The sequence below is a fragment of the Bos indicus x Bos taurus genome, chromosome 3 (assembly GCF_003369695.1).
Source record: "Bos indicus x Bos taurus breed Angus x Brahman F1 hybrid chromosome 3, Bos_hybrid_MaternalHap_v2.0, whole genome shotgun sequence".
Classification (NCBI taxonomy): Eukaryota; Metazoa; Chordata; class Mammalia; order Artiodactyla; family Bovidae; genus Bos; species Bos indicus x Bos taurus.
This window is the reverse complement of record NC_040078.1, coordinates 75,244,215-75,268,617: the sequence shown is the minus strand read 5'-3', so window position 1 is coordinate 75,268,617 and position 24,403 is coordinate 75,244,215. Positions and strand designations below refer to the sequence as shown.

At 36.7% G+C, this 24,403-nt stretch overlaps 1 protein-coding gene across 14 annotated transcripts in view; it reads left to right on the top strand.

Annotated features, from left to right (window-relative positions):
* LRRC7 (leucine rich repeat containing 7) overlaps nt 1-24,403 on the top strand; it is a 622,091-nt gene that overhangs the window by 513,830 nt on the left and 83,858 nt on the right. For 6 of the 14 annotated variants that reach the window (XM_027536916.1, XM_027536918.1, XM_027536924.1 and 3 more), the window contains 3 exons: nt 693-2,373; nt 6,193-6,333; nt 18,083-18,202. In XM_027536916.1, the coding sequence (XP_027392717.1) occupies nt 693-2,373; nt 6,193-6,333; nt 18,083-18,202 (1,942 nt within the window). Of the gene's footprint in view, nt 1-692; nt 2,374-6,192; nt 6,334-18,082; nt 18,203-24,403 lie in introns of those variants that run through there. The other 8 variants (XM_027536920.1, XM_027536921.1, XM_027536925.1 and 5 more) reach the window with 6 other exon arrangements.

Genomic DNA, 24,403 nt, shown 5'->3' with positions numbered 1-24,403 from the left:
TGGTCACTGGAATAAACATACCAATGACCAAAATTCATAATTTAATTTACCTTCTAGAAAAAGATTGAATGCATTCACTGTACAAAGGATTTAATATCTTCCAGTACCTGCCCCTCAAATATATTATTTGAAGACATTGAATTTTTTGATATACCAGAAATTGATAAGAAAGGTACCCTCAACCAATAGTTTGGAAGTGTACTGAATCAGAAATTCCAGAGATGGAGGCCAAGAATCAGATAGTTCTAATTATCAGACAGGTTTCAGGACCATTACTGAAACTCTCTGTATTTCTTCATTCACTCGTTTATTCATTCATTCCTTCATCTGACAAATATGTACTTAAAGTACCTACTATGTGCCAAGCACTATGTTAGGCACGAAGAGGAAAAAAACCTCTGCCCTCATGAGTTTACATCCTGCAGAGGACACAAGGCAATGTGCAATAAATACAATAGGTAAGTAAACTATATGTACTGGAAGGTGGTAACTGAGAAGAAATAAAAGTTAGATCAGGGTAAAGGGGTGAATTTTTTGGACGTGAAATAATAATGCTATTCTTAATCACATGTGAAGTGTGGCTGAATGATCAGTTGAACAAAGGATGCTGGTATTCTTGCCTGCTTGTTCTCTTTCTGGCAAAGACTCGTTCTTCCTCATTTTCATGTTTCTTCTTCCCATTGTGTTCACAGGATTGCACAGTCTTTCCCACAGCCTCTTGATGCAAAGCCATTACTCAGCCAGCGGGAGGCTGTCCCCACAGGGAACCTACCACAGCGTCCTGACCGGCTGCCAATAAGTGACGCATTCACAGACAACTGGACCGATGGCTCCCATTATGATAACACGGGGTTCGTTGCCGAGGAGACCACAGGCGAGAATGCCAACAATAATCCCCTCCTGAGTTCGAAAGCTAGAAGCACATCTTCTCATGGACGCAGGCCTTTGATTAGGCAGGATAGGATTGTTGGTGTTCCCCTGGAACTTGAGCAGTCTACACACAGACACACACCAGAAACAGAAGTGCCTCCTTCCAATCCTTGGCAGAATTGGACCAGAACCCCTAGTCCTTTTGAAGACAGGACTGCTTTCCCTTCCAAATTAGAGACAACCCCTACCACCAGCCCATTGCCTGAAAGGAAAGAACATATAAAAGAATCTACTGAAATACCTAGTCCTTTTTCTCCAGGAGTACCATGGGAGTATCACGATTCTAATCCCAACAGGAGTCTCAGTAATGTCTTTTCTCAAATCCACTGCCGCCCAGACTCTTCTAAAGGTGTTATTTCGATTAGCAAAAGCACAGAGAGGCTTTCCCCACTAATGAAAGATATCAAGTCCAATAAATTCAAAAAGTCACAGAGTATTGATGAGATTGACATTGGTACATACAAGGTTTATAATATACCATTAGAAAACTATGCTACTGGGAGTGATCACTTAGGAAGTCATGAACGCCCTGACAAAATGTTGGGACCAGAGCACGGTATGTCCAGTATGTCTCGAAGCCAGTCAGTCCCAATGCTGGATGATGAGATGCTCACCTACGGAAGCAGTAAAGGGCCTCAACAACAGAAAGCATCCATGACCAAAAAAGTCTATCAGTTTGACCAAAGCTTCAATCCCCAAGGAGCGGTGGAAGTTAAAGCGGAAAAGAGGATACCGCCCCCTTTTCAACACAATTCTGAGTATGTGCAACAACCCGGGAAAAACATCGCCAAGGATTTGGTTAGTCCTCGAGCTTACCGAGGATACCCACCAGTGGAGCAAATGTTTTCATTTTCTCAGCCATCTGTTAATGAAGATGCTGTGGTCAACGCCCAGTTTGCAAGTCAAGGCGCCAGGGCAGGCTTCTTGAGAAGAGCTGACTCCCTGGCGAGCTCTACAGAAATGGCCATGTTTAGAAGGGTCAGTGAACCTCATGAGCTAACTCCGAGTGATAGGTATGGCCGACCTCCATATAGGGGTGGTCTGGATCGCCAAAGCAGCGTTTCAGTGACTGAGTCCCAGTTCCTGAAAAGGAATGGCAGGTATGAAGATGAACACCCTTCATATCAAGAAGTGAAAGCTCAGGCGGGAAGTTTTCCAGTTAAAAACCTTACCCAAAGGAGGCCATTGTCTGCAAGAAGCTACAGTACAGAGAGTTACGGTGCCTCCCAAACCAGGCCAGTTTCAGCTAGGCCTACTATGGCAGCTCTTTTGGAAAAAATACCATCTGACTATAACTTGGGTAACTATGGTGACAAGCCATCAGATAACAGTGATATAAAGACGAGGCCCACTCCTGTCAAGGGAGAGGAGAGCTGTGGTAAAATGCCTGCAGACTGGAGACAACAGCTGCTTAGACATATAGAAGCTAGAAGGTTAGACAGGGTATGTTTGGCATTTCTCTGTAAGAATATCCCTCCTGCCTTTAGTTTTACTTTATTGGCATTTCTGAGCACATGTAGTGAAGCATGAACTACATGAATGAATAGATGATGAGCATTTTATTTATCTTTATATGTGGGGAAATTGATCATAATAGTTTTTCGTGGATAATATTTAATGCTCTTCGAGAGTTCATAACTTGTAGGCCAATTATTTATCAAAACTATCCTAAAAGTGGTTAGTGAGAAAGAATTCAAATCTATTATATGGGATGGTGCTTCAATTGCTTTCTAGCCACGAAGGCAAAATGCCTCTCCTAGGACGTGAAACTGTTCTCTAGTGACCTAGAGAAAATTATTTTTATTGAATCTATAAAAAGTGAGTATTCTGCTCCTTTCTGCACAGATTCACATATACTGAAGTCAGACCTAATTTGTTTATAAAATCCACATATAGTTACTGCTATGGGACTCCTAAAGTTGTTACTTCTAATGAGCAATAATCTTCCCAGCAAGAAACAGAAAAATAAAATAAGCAGAGATTGAATGCCCTCCCACACATTACTTTGTTTAATGAAAGTCCTGCCATTTAGAATGTTGGTTTTCATATAGAAAGAAATGTTTAAATTCTCATCATACTACAGACAACAAAAATAGATGATGTCTTTATGAAGACTATAAACATACAAATTAGTGTGTGTATATTGCAGCAAAAAAGAGGAAAATAACCCCAATTCAGGTAAAATTGAATCACAATAAATCATAGAATGCATAGTAATTGAAGAGAGTAAAAAAAAATTCTATAAGGCCTGAATTATATTCTTGTTGCTGTTTATATCTCTCTAAGAGAAATCTGGTATTTCATTTTCTAGAACTATGATCAATTGACCGTCACCACTGGGTGTACTTTGTAGCTTTGGTGTAGAGGGCTCTGTGTACTCTGCATTGACCTTAGAATCTTAAAACTCTAGTTTGTGAAAATAGGGCTTTTGTTCTGATTTTCTAGGTTTCAATGCTCAGTGTAAATTGGGGATCTGGGTAATAATATACCATTAGACTGTTTCACTCAGTAGTTTTAGTTAAAACTATTAAAAGCATAGGTCATTGCATTTATTATATATTTTCTTAATGGTGAATTTTATGTTTTCAGGTGTACTCTTTTAAAATAATTATACTGTTTGTAGGTCGTGTCTACATGACAAGAAAAACAATTATTAATAGGAAAAGAGTGAACTAATAAACGTGGGTGTGGGTGTTAGTTTCTCAATGTGGAAACTGGTTCTGCCTTGCAAAATATTTCATCAGAATGTCTGTTTCAAATAGGTGTGCTCAGTCCCGTTGAAGGGAGCCTCATCAAAGCTTCATGACTGGGTGTCGGTGGGAGACACCTGGTCGGTTGTCACCATGCCTTACTTCAAGTTTTACCCTCCATGTAGACAGATAACTTGGAGGGTGAAAATATTTGGGGCCAAATAAAAGAGTACAGTTTGGGAACTCTGGCCTTGTGTAGACACGACCATACATAACAGGGTAAGATGAACTAGCAGAGAAAGGTTATCAGAAGCTTTTTGGAGCATATATACAATGACTAGTAAATTGAGGCAACAAAGGAGTGAATGAAAACAATGAAAAAAAAAGACAAAATTTTAAGCATTTGGTACTATCATTTATTTACTAGTTTCCCAGATAAATGTTTCATTTCCCTTGATCAGAGCTGCTGAAAAGTAGGCGTCTCCCCTAGTTGGAGCAGGAATTCGGAGGGAGGAAAGTAGGGCTGAAGAAGGGGGATTTAGATCAGCAGAATTCTAGAGACCCCGCCCATCCCAGATGCAGATAACTAAAAGTAAATTTGTATGTATTTTCCCTTGTTGTGACAATGCCTCCCTTTTTAATTAGTCTTCACATATCCCCTGTCTGTTTATAATTTCCTCAGTTTGTCTTTCATTTTTCAGAGCAATTCAGTGTATGTTCAATAGCTTCTCATTTAATTCAAAGAAAGTAAATTACCTTAGAATACTGCTTCAATCCATCAAATCCTGAAAGCTCTTACTCCTTTCTCTGAGTAACTTCTTCCCTCTCTCAATCAAGTTGCCGAGTTATTCAGGTTGTATCTTACTTAAAACTTACATACAACATAAATTCAGGGTACTGAAGCACAGACTTATTTTGTAAAAATACTTCTGTATTATGGTATTTAACATTCTGCCCAAAGTGAGATTGCACCAGGCACAGCTTGCTTCCTTCCCAGTAAAATTTAGTTGAGTGATTTGAACTCTGGGAATCAAACAGTTACACTGGAAACTACGAGATCTTTGTCCATTCCTTATAAAAGAGAACCGCCTAGAATCTTGGACCTTGGATAAGCTTAACAGCTCTACATAATGTTGCTTAAATACCTTGCTTGGTGTTGACCTTGGAGAAGCAGCTCTGAGTACTGCCATAGATTAAAGGTGCTTGTTTTCTCCTTTGGTTTCATCTCAAGGCTCATGCTTCCACTACAGAACCCCACTTGACTGAGAGATAGTAAAACATGAACCCATATGTCTAAGACTGCTACTCTTCCATAGCTGCTGAGAAAGCACTAGACTGAAGTCATTTTAAACCTTAAGGAATCCTTCACGTGCTAGCTTGAAAGGTTCAATGTCCTTCTCAACTTTGGCATGGTGACAATGAAAAAAATTCTCTGAATGAAATAATCAGGGATCCATAACAAATATGATTGGTTGACAGCACACCATCAGTTGACAAAATTCTGATCCTAAAAATCATTTCTTTGCAAATAATGCAATAATAACTGTCAGAATAATAACTGTCTCCTGCTAATGTTCAATAATATTTGGTTTTTAAAAGTGTACTAATTTCTATAGATTTTTTAAAATTAATTAAAAGGGTCAAATGCTGTCAGTTATTGTATTTTCATGATAGGTGGGAAGTAGAGATTATACTGATGAAAACCATCTGATGACAAGATATGCAAAATGACTTAATTTTTAAATTCTGTAGAAAAAAACTGAACCACTTGGAATAACTTCAGACGTACTTACTGAAGGGTAGCCACAGTGCAGATATCACTAGAATATTCTATAAATATTTAGGTATATCAGATAAATAGCGTTAATAATTCAAGCATAGTTCCTTTAGTTTCATTATGAAATTTCATCAGTTTAAAATGTAATTTTTAAGAAACAACAAAAGAGAATATTTAGATTCACATACAAAATGAGTAGTTTAACTAAATTAATAAATTCAATCATCCACTGGTCAGATTGAATGACTTTTTGACCAGCTCTTTTTCTGAGTGCCATAATTATGCCTGTAAGACAGAAAAAAAAAATAAAACAACTGATTTTCACTTTAACTTCGCAGGGCATTAGTTTTAAGGCAGAATTAGAAGCTAGTATTTGTCTTTTGTGTCTGCTAATCTCACAATGTGAAAGAGACCATGAGATTTGCAGCTGACAAAATTTAAGACCTCACTGTTTGAAATTTTTGAATTAATAGATCACTACTGATAAACATTTGTCCAGAGTCACTACAATCATGATATATAAAAGATAGGTTCTATGCCTATGAGACAGCAACAAATGTAAAACAGAATGTTATCTTTGCTTTTTGTGTTTTCTGTAGTTTTGGATGGTACTCATTATGTTCATAACTAACACTGTTTACTGTATGCTTCTGTCTGATCAAGTGCATGTTTAAAAAAGAAAGTTACCGTTTGCCTGCATAAAGTTAAATGTTATAAATTTAAACATGTTCATGTAATAATCAGTTTGTTGAGCATGTGTTCACATCCTGTCACATGATTATTTCCTCTACTCAGAATGCTGCTTACAAACACAACACAGTTAACCTTGGCATGCTGCCCTATGGAGGTATTTCAGCAATGCATGCAGGCAGAAGCATGACTTTAAACTTGCAGACTAAGTCTAAATTTGATCTACAAGAACTACCTCTTCAGAAAGTAAGTATGGACTGCCCTACATGTGTCAGCATACCAAAGCCAGTTAATGTTGTTTGTTCACGTAATGTGTTTAGGCTGTATGTACAATCCTGCTTACAGACTCTCAGGAGTCCAAAAAGCATAAGGGCAAATACTGTAGAGCCCACGCTCTTAGCTGCTCAATGAATATTGATAGCTAGACTGATGATTATCAGGTTCCTACTCAACAGCTTTGCTTTTTGGATTGAGCAGGTACATGGCTTCTTGTGTTGCTTTAAGATTCATTTTTCTTATTATTCATTTTCTTTTTCTTTTATTCTTTGCTTTTCTTTCTTTCGTGTGTGTGTATATGTATATATACACATGTTGACATTTTTTTTTACTTTTTGGAGACAGTCCTATACTCTCTTACTGATGCATTCTGAGAACAGAAAGAAAAATTATGATTGGATTTTAGTTGGAACAGTCCTAGAGCCCTATGTTAGAATGACAATTAAGTCATTAGCACTTCTAAAAGCTTCATTAGCCCATTTTTGGGGAAACAAATTTGTGGCTTAACTAGCAAATTTTTACTCATCCTAGGTTAATGGGAAAGTAGCAAGTTGACATGGTTTTAAATGAAAACGTAGACTCCTTTGAAAAGGCGTATACGATAAGAGAAAATATTTCCATTGTCCAAGGACCATTTCTGCTTGTTTTATTCAGGCAAAACAGAAAATGTCCATTATACCTGTTTAAATTGACTAATGCAATCTGTCTTAATTGCATTTCAATGGAGACTAATGAGTCATTTTCGCACAATTATGCCATTATGACTATATTTTAATGTAGTCATTAACCTAGTAAGTTTTTATTAAAAAAAAAGAAACGCCAAAGTAAGGATAGTAGAATGATGGGAGCCTCCAAACCCTCTTCTCTTAATTAATGAACATATGAAACAAACTACCCTCCCAGCAAAATGAATGTCATAAGACCTCAAACTCATATTTTATTGTCAAATTAGTCTTAATAACAGTCCCTAACTCTGGATACTTTGCTTCCTACTCTGAAGAGTAATAAAATCATCACGACATTTCTATTCATAGCTTTTTTTTTTTTTAATCACCCATGATCACTTAAAAAAAAACTGACTTAATTGAGAATTTCTGTAAGTTATTTTCTCTGTCCTCAGTCTCCTGTTGCAGAGCCAGTATTGTATGCAAAAGTCTCTCCAGGAAGAAAAATGCCTGATCTGTGGCCAGTGCCTATGTCAGTGACAGAACACTCGCTCTCTGAGAAATTTCAAAGTGGTAACTTGAGGTCACTGAACTCAAAATTGAGACTGAGTGTTGTTGGCTCCAGCACACTACTATCAGTAAGACCCTTTTCCCTGGAGTCTCTCCTTTAATGGAGCCTGTTCTTAATGTCTTCTTAGATGCTCAGGGCTCATCCTCTGCCCTAAAAATAAACCAATGTTCATGAGAGCCTTGAAACTCATTTGCACTAAGGAACAGATGAGCTATCACCAACTTAAACAGACAACTTTCCTGGAGGGCTTGTCAATTAAATAGAAATCAAACCCTTAAGTCACAATGATAGAATTTCAGAATGCAAAGAGCAAATTAGAAGGTCTTGGTATGAAAGAAGCTATTGCTTGAACTCCTTGAAATTATTGTATGGACAGCCCCTAATTTTACTTAGTTTTATTGCCCTGTTTTCTTGTCAATCTATAGAATAATATACACATATTCAGTGCCTGAAAGGGCTTCCCTTGTGGCTCAGCTGGCAAAGAATCCGCCAGCAATGCGGGAGACTTGAGTTTGATCCCTGGATTGGGAAAGATCCCCTGGAGAAGAGCAAGACTACCCACTCCGGTATTCTGGCCTGGAGAATTCCACAGACTGTATAGTCCATAGGGTCACAAAGAGTCGGACGTGACTGAGTGACTTTCATTTCAGTGCCTGAAAAATGGTAATATACTTGAAGCACTGTTTCTCATTGTGTACATTATTCTCCAGATATAAATTAAATAGCTCTTTGCTGCTGTATTAATTTTATGATGTTGTTTGGGGTACCCTATAGAATGGATTAATTAACTATTCTTGTTGTTCAGTTGCTCAGTTGTATCTGACTCTTTGCAAACCCATGGACTGCAGCACACCAGGCCTCCCTGTCCTTCACCATCTCCCAGAGTTTGTTCAAACTCATGTCTATAGAATCAGTGATGCCATCCAACCATCTCATCCTCTGTCATTCCCTTCTCCTCCTGCCTTCAATCTTTCCCAGCACCAGGTTCTTTTCAAATGAATTGGCTCTTTGTATCAGGTGGCTGAGGTATTAGAGCTTCAGTTTCAGCATCAGTCCCTCCAATCAATATTCAGGGTTGATTTCCTTTAGGATAGAGTGGTTTGATCTCCTTGCAGTGCAAGCGACTATCAAGAGTCTTCTCCAGTCCAAAAGCATCAATTCTTCAGCACTCAGCATTCTTTATGGTCCAACTCTCACATTGGAAAAACAATAGCTTTGATTATACGGACTTTTGTCAGCAACATGATGTCTCTTCTCTTTTAATATGCTGTCTAGGTTCATCATAGCTTTTCCTCCAAGGAAAAACGTCTTTTACTTTCATGGCTGCAGTCACTGTCCTCAGTGATTTTGGAGCCCAATAAAATAAAGTCTGTCACTGTTTCCATTGTTTCCCCATCTATTAGCCATGAAGTGATGGGACTAGATACCATGATCTTAGATTTTAGAATGTTGAGTTTTAAGCCAGCTTTTCACTCTCCTCTTTCACTTTCATCAAGAGACTCTTTGGTTCCTCTTCACTTTCTGCCATTATAGTGGTGTCATCTGCATATTTGACATTATTGATATTTCTTGCAGCAGTCTTGATTCCAGCTTGTGCTTCATCTAGCCCAGCATTTCACATGATGTACTCTGCATATAAGTTGAATAAGCCAGGTGACAATATACAGCCTTAATGTACTCTTTCCCAATTTGGCACCAGTCCATTGCTCCTGTCCAGTTCTAACTATTGCTTCTTGATCTGCATACAGGTTTCTCAGAAGTCAGGTAAGGTGGTCTGGTATTCCCAACCCTTTAAGAATTTCCCACAGTTTGTTGTAATCCACACAGTCAAAGGCTTTAGTGTAGTCAATGAAGCAGATGTTTTTCTGGAGTTCCCTTGCTTTTTCTGTGTTCCAATGGATGTTGGCAATATGATCCCTGGTTCCTCTGCCTTTTCTAGATCCAACTGGAACATCTAGAAGTTCTCAGTTCATGTACTGTTGAAGCCTAGCTTGAAGGATTTTGAGCATTACTTAGCTGGCATGTGAAATGAGTGCAATTGTACAACTGAACATTCTTTGGTATTACCCTTCTTTGACCTTTTCCAGGCCTGTGGCCACTGCTCAGTTTTCCAAATTTACTGACATATTGAGTGCAGCACTTTTATATCATCTTTTAGGATTTGAAATAGCTCAGCTGGAATTCTATCACGTCCACTAGCTTTGTTTGTAATAATGCTTTCTAAGGCCCACTTGCCTTCACACTCCAGGATGTCTGGCTCTAGGTGAGTAATCATACCATCATGGTTATCCAGGTCATAAAGACCTTTTTTGTACAGTTCTTCTGTGTATTCTTGCCACCTCTTCTTAATATCTCCTGCTTCTGTTAGGTCTATACCACTTCTGTCCTTTATTGTGCCCATCTTTGTGTAAAATATTCCCTTGGTATCTCTAATTTTCTTGAAGAGATCTCTAGTCTTTCCCATTCAACTGTGGCTCTAAGATGATCTATGGGTGGCACAGATCTTCTCTGGTGGCCCAGTGATAAAGAATCTACCTGCCAGTGCAGGAGAGGCGGGTTTGATCTGTGGGTCAGGAAGATCCTGTGGAGAAGCAAATGGCAACCCACTCCAGTATTCCTGCCTGGGAAATTCCATGGACAGAGGAGCCTGGAGGGCTACAATCCATGGAGTCACAAAAGTAGACACTACTTAAAAAACCAAACAGCAACAAGATGATCTGTAACAGAAATGTTGCAGAATTATAATACTTGGAGATATTGCAAACTTCCCAATTGAGCAAAGAGATGATCTAAAGGAATTCTCTTTGGAAACTGTATTAAATTGCAAACCAAGAATAAAAAAGTATGGAAAAGAAACTGAGGAATATATGTATGTAGACACACACACATATGTAGAACTGAATCACTTTGCATACAGCTGAAACTAATGTAATGTAAATCAACTATGGTGCCTGTGTTCTAAGTCACTTTAGTCATGGCCAACCTAGGACCCTGTGGATTATAGCTTGCCAGGCTTCTGTGTCCATGGGATTCTCCAGGCAAGAATACTAGAGTGGGTTACCATGCCCTTGTCCAGAGGATCTTCCCAACCCAGGGATCGAACCCACATCTCTTATGTCTTCTGCATTGGCAGGCAGGTTGTTTACCACCTGGGAAGCCCCAAATCAACTATACTTCAGTATAAATAAATTACTATGCTGCCATCCAGCTTCACATCAAAAAAGAATATCAAGTATTGAAATAGCCTATCTCAAAATGAATTATCACGAATACTTTATTATTTGGTGGTTCAGATGGTAAAGAACCGCTTGCAGTGAGGGAGACCCAGGTTCGATCCCTGGGTTGGAAAGATTCCCTGGAGAAGGAAATGGCTACCAGTTCCAGTATTCTTACCTGGGAAATCCCATGGACAGAGTAGCTGGTGGGCTACAGTCCATGGAGTCACAAAGAGTCGGACACGACTGAGCAACTGACACTTTTCATTCATACCAAAAACAACAACAACAGGAGAAGAGAGAGGGCAAGGATGGAAAAGAAACAAGATTACTACTCCATTGCCCCCAAATTATTATATGACCCAAATGATCACTTTAAGGCCTATAAAATGTAGGCATCTGGACAACTTTCCTCCCCTACTGCTATTGCAAAACATTATCAGGTGTATGCACCGCATGCTTAGTCAGTTTCAAAATTACTCCAGGGACTCCTTTCTTTCCAACCTAGGTCTCTGCCCTTTTGCCTTTGTGCTCAGATACATCTCTCCCACAGAGCTTATTAATTATAAAATTTGTTTGGTTTTCCTGGGAAACTTTAGGGTTAACCTTTCTTAAGGTACAGCCTCTCAGAGTCTCCCTTCTGGCTCCACTGACCCATTGATAATCAGTCCTATGACTAAAGCTCAATTTCCGGAAACTCTTCTCACCAGGAAAGGAGATAGGTAAAAATTATTTTCCTTTGATTTACAAGTATATAAAAATCTATTACGACACTCTCACCTTACCACTTAAAATAATACATATTAGCTAGGAGAAGGCAATGGCAACCCCACTCCAGTACTCTTGCCTGGAAAATCCCATGGACGGAGGAGCCGGGTAGGCTGCAGTCCATGGGGTTGCTGAGGGTCGGACACAACTGAGCAACTTCACTTTCACTTTTCACTTTCCTGCATTGGAGAAGGAAATGGCAACCCACTCCAGTGTTCTTGCCTGGAGAATCCCAGGGACCGGGGGAGCCTGGTGGGCTGTCGTCCATGGGGTCACACAGAGTCGGACACGACTGAAGTGACTTAGCAGCAGCAGCAGCAGCAGCTATTTAAATATCATGAGAGCCTCTAAATGATTGTTAGCCATGAGAATTGCACTAAAATATAGAGTAAGATCAAAATATAAACATTTTCAGTAGATAAAATTAACAAAACTGTTCATTCTCCCTTGAAAATACTGGAGCTGTCTTTTTATTCATAAAATTGCTGAATGATAACACTGCCTCTCTATTTATGTGCTATGGTAAATGATGCTGAGTTGTTCTAGAAAGAATGAATGAAGTGTCCTAAGGAACTGAAGTAAATGCTTTCATGTATTGCCAATTAAGCACTGGATAGGGAATTGCAGCATCCATTTTTTATAGATGGTGCCTTTTCCAGGGAATATTCAGAAGCTGAAATCCAGGCCTTTTCCCCACACTCTCTGCTGGCAAGACTTAACTTCTTGTAATTAGGAGAAAGGAGAATCCTTTTGTATTTTTTCTGTTACACTGAAATTGTCTTTTTGCAAGTTATGTACCCAGAGAGAGCACCTTTGTGTGATTGCTACCTCTCTACTCCCTCATGGTAATTGACAAAAAGATGCTATTTGTATTAATACTACCTGAAGTCCTGATTCAGCAATTTATTTGTTTTTTTCAGTTTGCTGATTTTTTTTTTTTAAGGCTACCAAAATGTGTCTAATTCTTTTTTTTCCAAATTTTCTTTTAGGCTAACTTGTAATAAACTAGTTAGAGGATATAACTGTTTTTTGATGAAGATTAAAGAACTCTGCACTTGATAAAGCATTTAAACAATGAATATTTAAGTGGATAAAAAGAAAAGGCTCCCTCAGATTTTGATACATGTTTTGAATATTTCTATTTTTTTATATTTCTTATATTCCAAGTCTAGTATTATACATTTTTTATGGATTACAAACTAAATATAGGCTTTCTGTACTGTAAATAGTAAATTACAGTTTCTATGGTAACTTTATAGAATCTCTTGATATTAACAGAATGCAAATAAAAACCATAAAAATTAGTTTGATAAATTAATTTCTTTTTTAACATTTTCATTTTTTTGATGCTTATTCTAATTTCCTGAAAGATTTCATAGTACTTATTACCAGAACATGTAAGACATACACATGTGCTATTGAATTATAAATTATTAGTATTCTGTCTTTATTTATTTATTCATTTATTCATTCATTTGTTCATTTCTTATTTATAACTGCCTCTCCAAAAAGCATTTAAGGTCACTTTCTGTGACTTTATTAATGGTTCAGTGTGCTTCTTCGGATGTGCTCTGTTGTAAATGAGCTTAGCTAATGTCTTGAAATTTTATGTTATCAAAAGAAATATAATATTGCAAAATGTCAGTTCAAACTGTCATTTTTATTATCCACATTAATGGTGGGAAAAATAGATATCTTGATAGGAGAAGAATAAAGACTAAGATTTATTGAAAATCGACTATGTACCTAGTACCATGAGATACTTTAAATGTATTTTTTCACACAACCCTCACCAAAAACCATAAATGGAAGTATTATCTCCATTGTATAGAATAGGAAACACAAAAGAATACACAAATAGAATGCATTGACTAATCCAAAATATATCACAGCCCAAATCATCCCCTATGGGCTATAGAAACAGTACTTTCTTATTTAGCTGAGTTTAATAAATGCTAGTAGTTACCTTCCACTCTTCAACATATGCTTGCATTTCTTGAGCACTCAGTATCACCAAGAAATATGTTTGGTAGCAATAAAAGACCAAAGGTTGTGAACCTAAGAAAATTGCAAGTTACTCATCCATGCTACTGCTTTTCCAGAGATATGCAAGACTAGGAAAGAAATCACTGGCCTTTTCCAACACCCTATCTGCAGGTGTCCAGCTGCCAATATAAATAGTGTGGTCTCTTCTGCACTGGAGAAATAGATAATTTTTTTTCTTGTTCTTTTTTTTAACTTCTACCACCATAATATTATTCCATAGCTCCTACTACTTATTGGCTATTGAAGCAGACACTAATATAAATTATAATTTCAGGGGAAGAGAAGTTGAAATTATGGGAACATGTATTAAATAATATTTTAATATAATTTTGCCTGGAAGAAGATGACCTCACTGTTTTATTAGTTGATACTCATTCTACTATCATTGAATTAGAGAATGTTTGCACATAAACTCTTTAAATTTCTAATGTCCTTTCTTATAGATATATGCACATTACTCAGGATCAGATAGTTCCAGTATCCAACATGTATTCATTCACCCAAGTTCCAAGGGTTATTTATTTAATTCCAGTTCTGTTTTGTTTGCTGAAAGCAAAGCAAGATTTATGTAGAACCTTGAGTTAATGTATGCCTATAGTTTCTCTTGATTTTGCTGCATCTATTATTGGCTACCTATCACTCAGGAAGGATTCACTTATCTTTCTAATTATGAAAAAATCCTTCAGTCTGTAAATCCACATAATTCCTCATAGACAATGACTAAAACTACCAAAATAATCTTGTACTCATACAGATGCTTCCTCACCGTTATAATGAAACAATAGCTTAAAGATCATCTGGATATTACATTACCATCTTCAGATTGATATCTGTGAAATCATAATGATGTAGATTCAAGCTTGATATATATTTGTCTTTATGACCTACTTTTTTTCAGAAAAAGAATAATATAACAATAATTTCACTGAAAATACTTTGGGGAAAGTTGTTTTCAACACATTTGTTAACTATGTGCCTTTGTGAACTATGTGCCAATTACTAAGCAAAATAATCCTTGAGTTCTTAAGTAATATATCCCAAGACCTTTGCAAAGTGCCAAATTATAATACTATTCTGATATAATTCTTCCAGCTAATTGCCATAAGTTAATTTCCCAAGCTTGCAATGCCCCCACCAATTAACAGTCAAGAGCAAACCTTCAGGAGCAGCTAAGCCCATTTACTCATATATGTGAATCCTGTACATACACATATACTCACAAAGAGGCACGCATATGCACACATGCATGCATACAACTCATATACATGCTTGTACATACACAGATATATAGACACACAAAGACACATATATTCATACACATTATGTCTCAGCAAAATCAGAAATTACTTCTTCCAATGGAGGCTTGTGATCATTCGCAGTAGTCAAAATCACAAATGTTAAATCTGCAAATGTTTGCAGTTGTTTTTTGGACTAGTGTCTGTTCAGCAAAACTTCTTCTAACGTTACTGAATTTCTTAAGTGTAATTTCTGACTTTTAAGTAAATCACACTGACCATTTTCTCTTTTATTTTGAAATATTAAGGATCTGCAGAATTTAGAAGCTTGAAGAAATCCTATATTGTGATGCTTTTCCACATATTTTATGTTTAATTGGTTATATATATATGTGGTGAGGAAAAGACTAATTCTTAATCTTTTAAAGTATCTAAAGAAAATAACTCGAATGTGATACTAAAGATAATTGAATGAAAACTGAACTCAATTGGTTATGTTCTTTGAAATAATAAATGATAGCTTCATTATTCTTTTTACACTTTTTGGTTGCTCCTTTTAACATTTCATAAAATTTTAACCACTAAACAACTGCATTTTTGGACAGTTCAGGAGCACTTTATTGAAAGTATTTTTTTTGGTAAATAGCTATACTTATTCCTTTTGATAAAAAATGTGAACCCACTACATAATTCTCTTTTGGATTCCTCCCTCCCAAACATAAATAAATGTTTTCACAGTATTTCCACGTTTGAAAACCAAAGTCACTCCTCAAGTGTCTTACTTAAGAGAAACAAAGAAGCCAGAGCATTCTGGAAATGAATAAAGGAAATTGCTTTCAGGAAATTCCTTACTCTTGTTGTCTAGTCAAAGTATTTTTTTTTTCATGTGTCTGTGTATTTATGTTCTCTTTGGCTCCTGTAACATACAGAAATTGATGGAGTTGTTCTAATTTTAAAAAGAGAAAGATTAATCGGTAAATGAATGAAGAATCTATATCATCATGATCTTAGGATTTTGACTAAGGGTTTTAGCCTTTTTAACATTAAAAAGAATCTTGCAAGTTCAGTTGTTCTCTGTGACTAAGAGTCATGTCGGGGCAGCTGACGGAAGTTTAGTAGAGGAAATAGTGATAAAGATGGGAATGAAATGGAGAAAAAAAGGATTATTTGTGCTTAATTCTGGCCACTTTGCAAAACTGTGTTCCACAGACCGAGCTAGTTGAATATATTTATAATCCCGCTTTACTGGCAAAGAAATCAAACCAGCAATGACATGCATACTAAAAATTCAAAAAGAAAACTGTCCAGTAGTGCCCACTCTGCATAACTGTATTTTAACTGCTTAATTTAAAAAATTTTATTTTTCATAATATTAGCTAGAAAAATTATGCATGGGCATATATAAACACTAATCTCTAAAAGATAAAGATTAGAAAATTAATGCTTGAAATCAGGCAGATGGTCATTGAAGAGCTGTCTGGTTATTTTCAAGTAATATATATGTCACATATGTTAAAGTGAAGTCACTCAGTCGTGTCCCACTCTTTGTGACCCCATGGACTGTAACCTACCAGGCTCCTCCATCCATGGGGTTTTCCAGGCAAGAATACTGGAATGGGTAGACATTTCCTTCTCCAGGGGATCTTCCCAACCCAGGGATCAAACCTGGATCTCCCACATTGTAGGGAGATGCTTTAACATCTGAGCCACCAGGGAAGTCGTCTTAAATATGTTAACCTGTATCTGATTTTCAAGCAAACACAGGTAAATTCATTCCTAACTAACCCAGGAGCCTCAATTCACTACCTTTTTCTCTTTTTTCATACTTTCTAATACTCTTAAAAAAGGAATTCACACAGTCAAAAATACAAGAAGAAAACTGAATTATTTCCTTACTTTCACTATATCCACTAGACCCCAGAAAAATTTCACCTAAATTTTAATAAATTTTGTCATAGTAAATATTATTTTTAACAGTTCCAAGCAATGCTTTTTTAAAATGCATGTAATCAAAATGCAGATAGGATCATTATATAATTGTTTTATAAAGGAGAACAGTTAGGACCACTCAGTATAACTGAATGAAGCCTGGCAAGCCATGCATCTGCACCATATTATGAAGAGAATGGCCCAGTTCTCTCATTCCAGGGTTGGAGGACAATTCTTCACACAAAGAACTGCACATACACTCTCTAACCAGACTTTCTCTATCCATAGGGATCCTCCAAAATATGTGGGGTAAATGGCATAAGAAACACTGACTATAATATCTCACCATATAAGAATTCCCCAGGAAATCAGGCAGTGCTTGTATATCCTATAGGCTAAAGGAGAAAAAAGTCTATACAAAAAGTTAATCTGCTTCGACAGGAAAAATATCCCACTACTGTAGCCCTCCATAGGAGGCTTTCTCTTGGTGTATGATTACCTTCTGTTACTTAGATCAGATTACAAATGCCTCCCAAAATATATACTAGTAATAATAACAGAGACAGGAGAATTGTTATTTGTTAAAAAATAATAAGCAGTTAACCAGCCAAAAATAAAATATATATGAAGAGTTTAATCTTTAATATATAAATGATCTACATAAATAAATTTGGAGTCAAAACAATTATGATTTATTTAAACCAAAATTCTAACAGCCCAATACTTTTTGATATGTTAGTTTTTCCTCTAAGTGATCTATAGATAATGTCATAGTACCATGAATCTCACACTATGCTAGTGTTAACATCATTGTAGATTAGTGCAAGACACATTCTCCCAGAATCAGTACAGCTTTATAAAATTTGTTTTAGATTATGGTTTGGAATATTAGAAATTACATACTGTGTACTGTATGGTTTCAGTTTATATTCTAAATGCTAAGATCATACTAAAGAAGTAACTTAAGCAACTTTTAAATGTGGTTTTAACAATTGGTTAATTTTATTCTGATTATTTTTATTCCAGTACTGCAAATTTAAACTTCTCTTTAAAATTCAGTAAATAACTCTAAGATGGTTATTTTAATTGAATTCCTCATTGCTTCCAAAAAGCTATTAATTTACAATTCTTATCAAGTAAATAGTGGATAAAAGTACCTCCAGTTTAGGATATATGTTTTTCTGCAATTTAAAAAAAGTAATTTTACCATAATCATTAGGGACTCTTTTCAGAAAACTATGATAAACTTCTATTACATCACTAAAGAATGCCATACCATTTTTGCAATAGACCCCGTCCCAGCAAAGCAACATTTTAGACAATGGACAAGAAGATGTTTCTCCTAGTGGCCAATGGAATCCTTATCCTCTTGGGAGGCGGGATGTACCTCCGGACACCATTACTAAAAAGGTAACCAATTTCAAATTAATGACACAAACCATGAACCTTGCATATCCATTGTAATATGTAATCCATATCTTGTGTCTTAACATCATTTCTAACTTTGTGATAAATTTAGGCTAAACACTATCCTACAATAGGGAGTTTGGCTAACTGTAAGTGTGTTGAAAAAAATGAAAAGTGAATATTGCCAAATGTTCAGAGCTGGTAATGAATTTTTATAAACAACATCCTGCCACCTCTCTGAAAATTTATCACCTCTTATTAATGCCTGACACCCACCTTTGAAGTACAAGTGCAGGAAATTGTATAGTGTATACTTTCTGAGCTCTGATTCAGCATCATAGTGTAACCAATTTGTAAACAATGAAATTTGACCACTAAAAGATTGATTCATCACCTGTAAAATCATAGCAACTCATTCATTCTGTCATTCATTCATTAAACACTTAATGAGCAACTGTATGTATGAAGCAGCCCTACTGTGTGTTGAGGTCTTGCTAGATGTTAGGGTGCAAAAATGAATAAGATATAGTGTGGTGTCTTACCTCTAGAACCTGTTAGTCTGGTGAGATAGGCTGAGTGATAAGTAGGTGATTATAATACTTCATGTTAAATCACCATTAAAGGAGTAAAAAGAAAGTGCTAACTGAGAAGATAACTGCAACATATATGAAGGACAAGAGACTAATATTCCAGAATATATTTTTTAAAACTCCTACCAAAAATATGAAAAGATGGATAACACAATACCAAAAGTATGGTAAAAATAAAAGCAATTGGGAGAGTAAATTAATATTAAAACTGAACTTTTTATCAATCAGGAAAAAAGCAAAAAGATGTTATTTTAAACCTACTAGACTATCAAAAATTAAGAAGTATTAAACTGTAAGCTGTTTCCAAGTATAAGAGTAGTGGGCACTCCTTTATACCTCTTGAAAGAGTATAAAACACAATCACATTGACAATAAATTTTCTTATAAAAGCTGAATATGAATATATCCAACATTCCAACAATTGCCCTCCTAAGATATCCTAGCAAAATTCTTGTGTATGTCATTGAAGATACTTGTAAAGCTTACAATGGTAGAAAACTGGATAAATCTGTCTATTACAAAGAATGTGAGAAAGTAAATTCTGTTATTTACACAAAGGAATATTTTGCAGCAATGAACACTTGTTAGCTATAATTAGGATAACATGTATAAACTTTAGAAGCATAGTTTGAGTGAGGAACAAGTTTCGGGTGATGGCATACATCAAGAGCAAAAAATAAAGCAAATGTAACTGAATCAGTTAAAAAGAGTTCCATATTTATGTCTCAAAAACAAGTAAAACTAAAATATATTATTTAGACATAAGTATATGAGTGAGAAAACTTTTTATAAGGGAATGGTTAGCATAAAATTTAGGATTATGGTTGTCTCTAAAGAGATAGGATCTAGGGATAGGATGATCAAGGAGAAAGCTGATAGTAGTAGTAGTAGTATTCTGTTTCTTCAGCTGAATTGTGGTTCTTAACTCTAGTTCTTAAGCTCATGAATGTTCATTTTGTAATTGTGCTTCATAACATATACTCTACACAATCACATACTTTCTTTGTAACTTAAGTGATTTTTTCCATTGATGAATGCTTCAGTGCTTTTTTAAAAATATAAATTAAATGTCAAATTATTTTACCCAAAATAATTGTTAATATCCTGGTTTGCAGGTGTTACACATGTTATTAATCTGCCTATTGAGCAATATCCAGCACTGCAGATAAATACAGTCCTGTGAGGATGGAATACAGGGCTGGGAGAGCACCTGGAAAGGACACCTATTTAGTAAAGAAATTGAAGAAAGTTAAGAGAGAAGGAATGGAGTAGGCAGTGGCACCCCACTCCAGTACTCTTGCCTGGAAAATCCATGGACAGAGGAGCCTGGTAGGCTGTGTCCATGGGGTCGCTAAGAGTCAGAAGGACTGAGCGACTTCACTTTCACTCTTCACTTTCCTGCATTGGAGAAGGAAATGGCAACCCACTCCAGTGTTCTTGCCTGGAGAATCCCAGGGACGGGGGAGCCTGGTGGGCTGCTGTCTATGGGGTTGCACAGAGTCGGACACGACTGAAGCGACTTAGCAGCAGCAGCAAGAGAGAAGGATGGTGTGAAAATAAGGCCAGAAGTATAAGCATAAACCAGACTATGCTGAGCTTTATCCTGAAAGAAATGGGAAGAAGTGTTTTAAACAGGGGAAAGCATCATTAAATTTTTACCTGAAGAGCACTTTGACAGGTTTTCTGAGAAAGAATTGGAAAGGAGAAAGATTTGAGGCCATGGAACAATTTACAAAGCTTCTCTTGTAATCCAAGGGAGAGTGGATGGAAGCAATGAGTGGTAGAGAGGAAATGCAAAGACTTGGTATATTCTTAAAAGATAGAGCCAACATGATCTTGTGATTGACTGTACATAGGGCATAAAAGACAGATAATAGTTCTAAGATTGATAACCAGGTTTCTAATTTGTATGAGTCATGATGTGCCATTCACTGAGGTGGGGTGGCAAAACGAGTAACAAGTGGAAGTGGAAGAGAGGAAGGGAGTTTAAGTTTTAATATGTTGATTTAAGACCTCCCTGGAAGGTCAGTGCTTAAGACACCATGCTTCCAAAGCAGGAGGCAGGAGTTCAATCCCTGCTCAGGGAATTAAGAGTCTACATACTATGCTGTGCAACAACAAAAAAAAGTTAAAATGTTGATTTGAGATATCTTCTAGAAAATCTGAGTGGAAATTTTCAGTGGATATTTAGATATATTTTTCAGGAGTTCAGGAGAGAAGTCTTAGTTGATGATACAAATTTAGCAATCATTAAAACATAAGTCATAACTGAGTTATGAATAAGACAGAAGACACAGAGCTCCACGGAACACCAACATATGACATATTCTTAGAATTACAGAGAAGAAATGGCTAAAGATTTTATCAGTAAGGTTTTTTCTACCACAAGCTATAGAAAATTTTAGTCTTGAACATTAAAGAAATATTTCACTAACGTAAGTAGACAAATCTAGGCTAGCCTCAGATTAACCTTCAGTTAGATAACTGGAAAAGAGCCTGATGCTGGGAAAGACTAAAGGCAAAATAAAAAGAGGGCAGCAGAGGATGAGATCATTAGATAGCATCACCAATTCAACGGACATGAACTTGAGCAAAACAGTAGAGGACAGAGGAGCCTGGCATGCTGCAGTCCATGGGGTCGCTAACAGTTGCACTTGACAACTGAACAACAAAGATAATTTTAAATACTTGGGGTTTTTCCCCTCTCCACTCTTCCATTCATATTGTTGGCTCTATCCTAAAATTGGTTCCTCTCATAATTATCAGATGGCTACCTATGACAGTTGAAGATAACAAGCTTCCTCTTTCAAGTTTATAAGGAGAGAGAACCAAGTTTTCAGTAGCTGTCTCTTACAAGCAAAGCCTTTCTTCCCTAAATCTCCCAACAAGCCTCTTTTTACATCTCACTGATCCAAAATAGGTAAGGATTTCTCACCCATAGCAAGATGAATAAAACTATATGATTGGCTTTGACTGGTCATTTGGAGTAGAATAGATGGGGCTTTACACTCCAATGACAAGTAAAAAGCTGTAGAAGGAAAAAACAAAGAAAAGTGACAGCATCTTGGAACTAAAAAAAAAAAAAAAAATGTTAAAAGAAGGAAGGGTCAACAGTATCACATGGTGCCAAAAAAATCAAGCAAGGTATTACTAAAGACTTTGACTTTAGCAACCAAAAGGTTATTGGTTGTCTTGGCAAGAGTAATTTATTTAATCAATGGAGCTGAATCCATACTAACCAACATTAAGAAATAGAGACAGAAACTTAGAAAACTCAAAAAGTAGTTTCCTTTTAAAAAGAGAGAATTATGGTAGACTCTGGAAGAGGGTATGAGGAAGATAGACGTGATACTTAAGATGGCAAACACCTGATTATATTTAAAGGCTGTTGAGTAATGATTGGTGAAGAGAAAGTTGAAAGATCTCAGAAAAGTAGGAAAATTTACTTCTTTATGAAGAAAGAGGAGAAATTGAAGAAATACCTATCAGAGCCAAGGGATCCTTAAATAACCTGACCAAAGAAAAGAACCATATCACTTACTTGGTTGCAAAGGGCTTCAATAATTTCCCCATAAAAGGAAAAGTTTTATTCATTTATTACTCTAAATGGAATGAATAGGTGTTCACATTATCCATACATACATCCATTTTACACAAAATCTATTTTCAAAGTCCATGTTATTATGTTTAATCATATCAGCAGTACAACTCATGATGATCATTTGCTTGTTTCTCTCCTTGCTTTGAGAATCCCATGCAATTATCTATTGATTAAACATTTGTGAGCTAGTGCCTCTTATTAATAGCTAAATAATTGTTTAATCTATCTGAAAACTTTATTAATCATTTTGTAAAATAATGTAATATGTCTTTAAACTTTCTGTATGTTTCGTGTGTAAACTCATTTATATCTTCTTCCTACTATCATAAGCATTTTCTGGCCACCCTATATTGTATAGCACTTTTGCCTAAAATCTGAAATTTCAGAACCTAAAATGGGTATGTTTGCTATTACCTCACAGAGTAAAAAGAATGATGATTCTTTTAAATGTTCGATTTTAGTTTTTTATTATATATTAATTGAGGATATCAAGTTAAGATTCTAGTGAGAATCAACCTAAAGAAAAGAAATGACAATGATTATTAGCCTGGGCTTCCAGATTGACTGAAATAGGTGTGAAAAGGATACTATTATTATTTGAGGTTATATTTTATTCTGCAATTAATGTTTTTTAAAGTCAGTGTTAGTTTTACAGTTGTCCTGAAACGAGTAGCCATTAGGCTGGATAGGATGAAAGTGTGAAAGTGTTAGTAGCTCAGTCGTGTCCAACTCTTTGCGATCCCATAGACTATGGCCCGCCAGACTCCTCCGTCCAGGGAATTCTCCAGGCAAGAATTTTGGAGTGAGTAGCCATTCTCTTCTCTAGGGAATCTTTCCAACCCGGGGAATTGAACCCAGGTCTCCTGCATTGCCATTAGATTCTTTACTGTCTGAGCCACCAGGGAAGCCTGAATAGGATGAGAATTAAGAATCAGAAATTAAACTACAAATAGAATGGGAATCAAAGGATATTAATTGGTGAAGTCTTAGCCAGTACCCCATTTGAGTCTTTCACCAAGTCTCTGTAGAAGATTTTTTTCAATCTTATCTCTATGTCAAGAGATATTCCTGTGATGCTTCTACTGTGATAACCCTACTATGTAGCATTAATACTTTGATACTACTGTGATCAGAAACTACTGTGATACTGCAGAGATTCAGTGGGGAATCCATTTTAGAAAGGCTTTGATTGAACCTTTGACTCTCAGTTGTAGCTACTGTAGCTTTTAAACTAATTTTGGTGACATCTATGGAGAAGGCAATGGCACCCCACTCCAGTACTCTTGCCTGGAAAATCCCACGGATGGAGGAGCCTGGTAGGCTGCAGTTCATGGGGTTGCTAAGAGTCGGGCACGACAGGGTGACTTCACTTTCACTTTTCACTTTCATGCATTGGAGAAAGAAATGGCAACCCACTCCAGTGTTCTTGCCTGGAGAATCCCAGGGACGGGGGATCCTGGTGGGCTGCTGTCTTTGGGGTCACACAGAGTCGGACGCGACTGAAGCGACTTAGCAGCATGGCTATGCAGAGCTTCCCTAGTGGCTAATGGTGAAGAATCCACCTGCAGTGCAGGAGCTGCAGGAGACACGGGTTTGATCCCTGGGTCAGAAAGATCCCATGGAGGAGGGCATGACAACCCACTCCAGTATTCCTGCCTGGAGAATCCCATGGACAGAGGAGCCTGGAGTGCTACAGTCCATAAGGTTACAAAGAGCTGGACATTACTGAAGCAACTTATCACGTAAGCATGGCTATGCCTAGCAGTACTCCAAGCATTATAGGAGAACAAATTGTGGGTACCCACCAAGTTGTGGATCCAGAGATTTAGATATATAAAATAAACAAAATATAAAAGAATTTTGCTCCTGCATCCACTGTCTTGTTCTATATATCTGAGAGTGGATAATATATAGCAAAGTGTTGAGGGTGTTAAATCTTAGCCTGCTTTTTAGTGATATAATCATAGGAGGTAGTTTAAATTCTCTCTTGCTATGTCAGTCTCCAAAATCCCA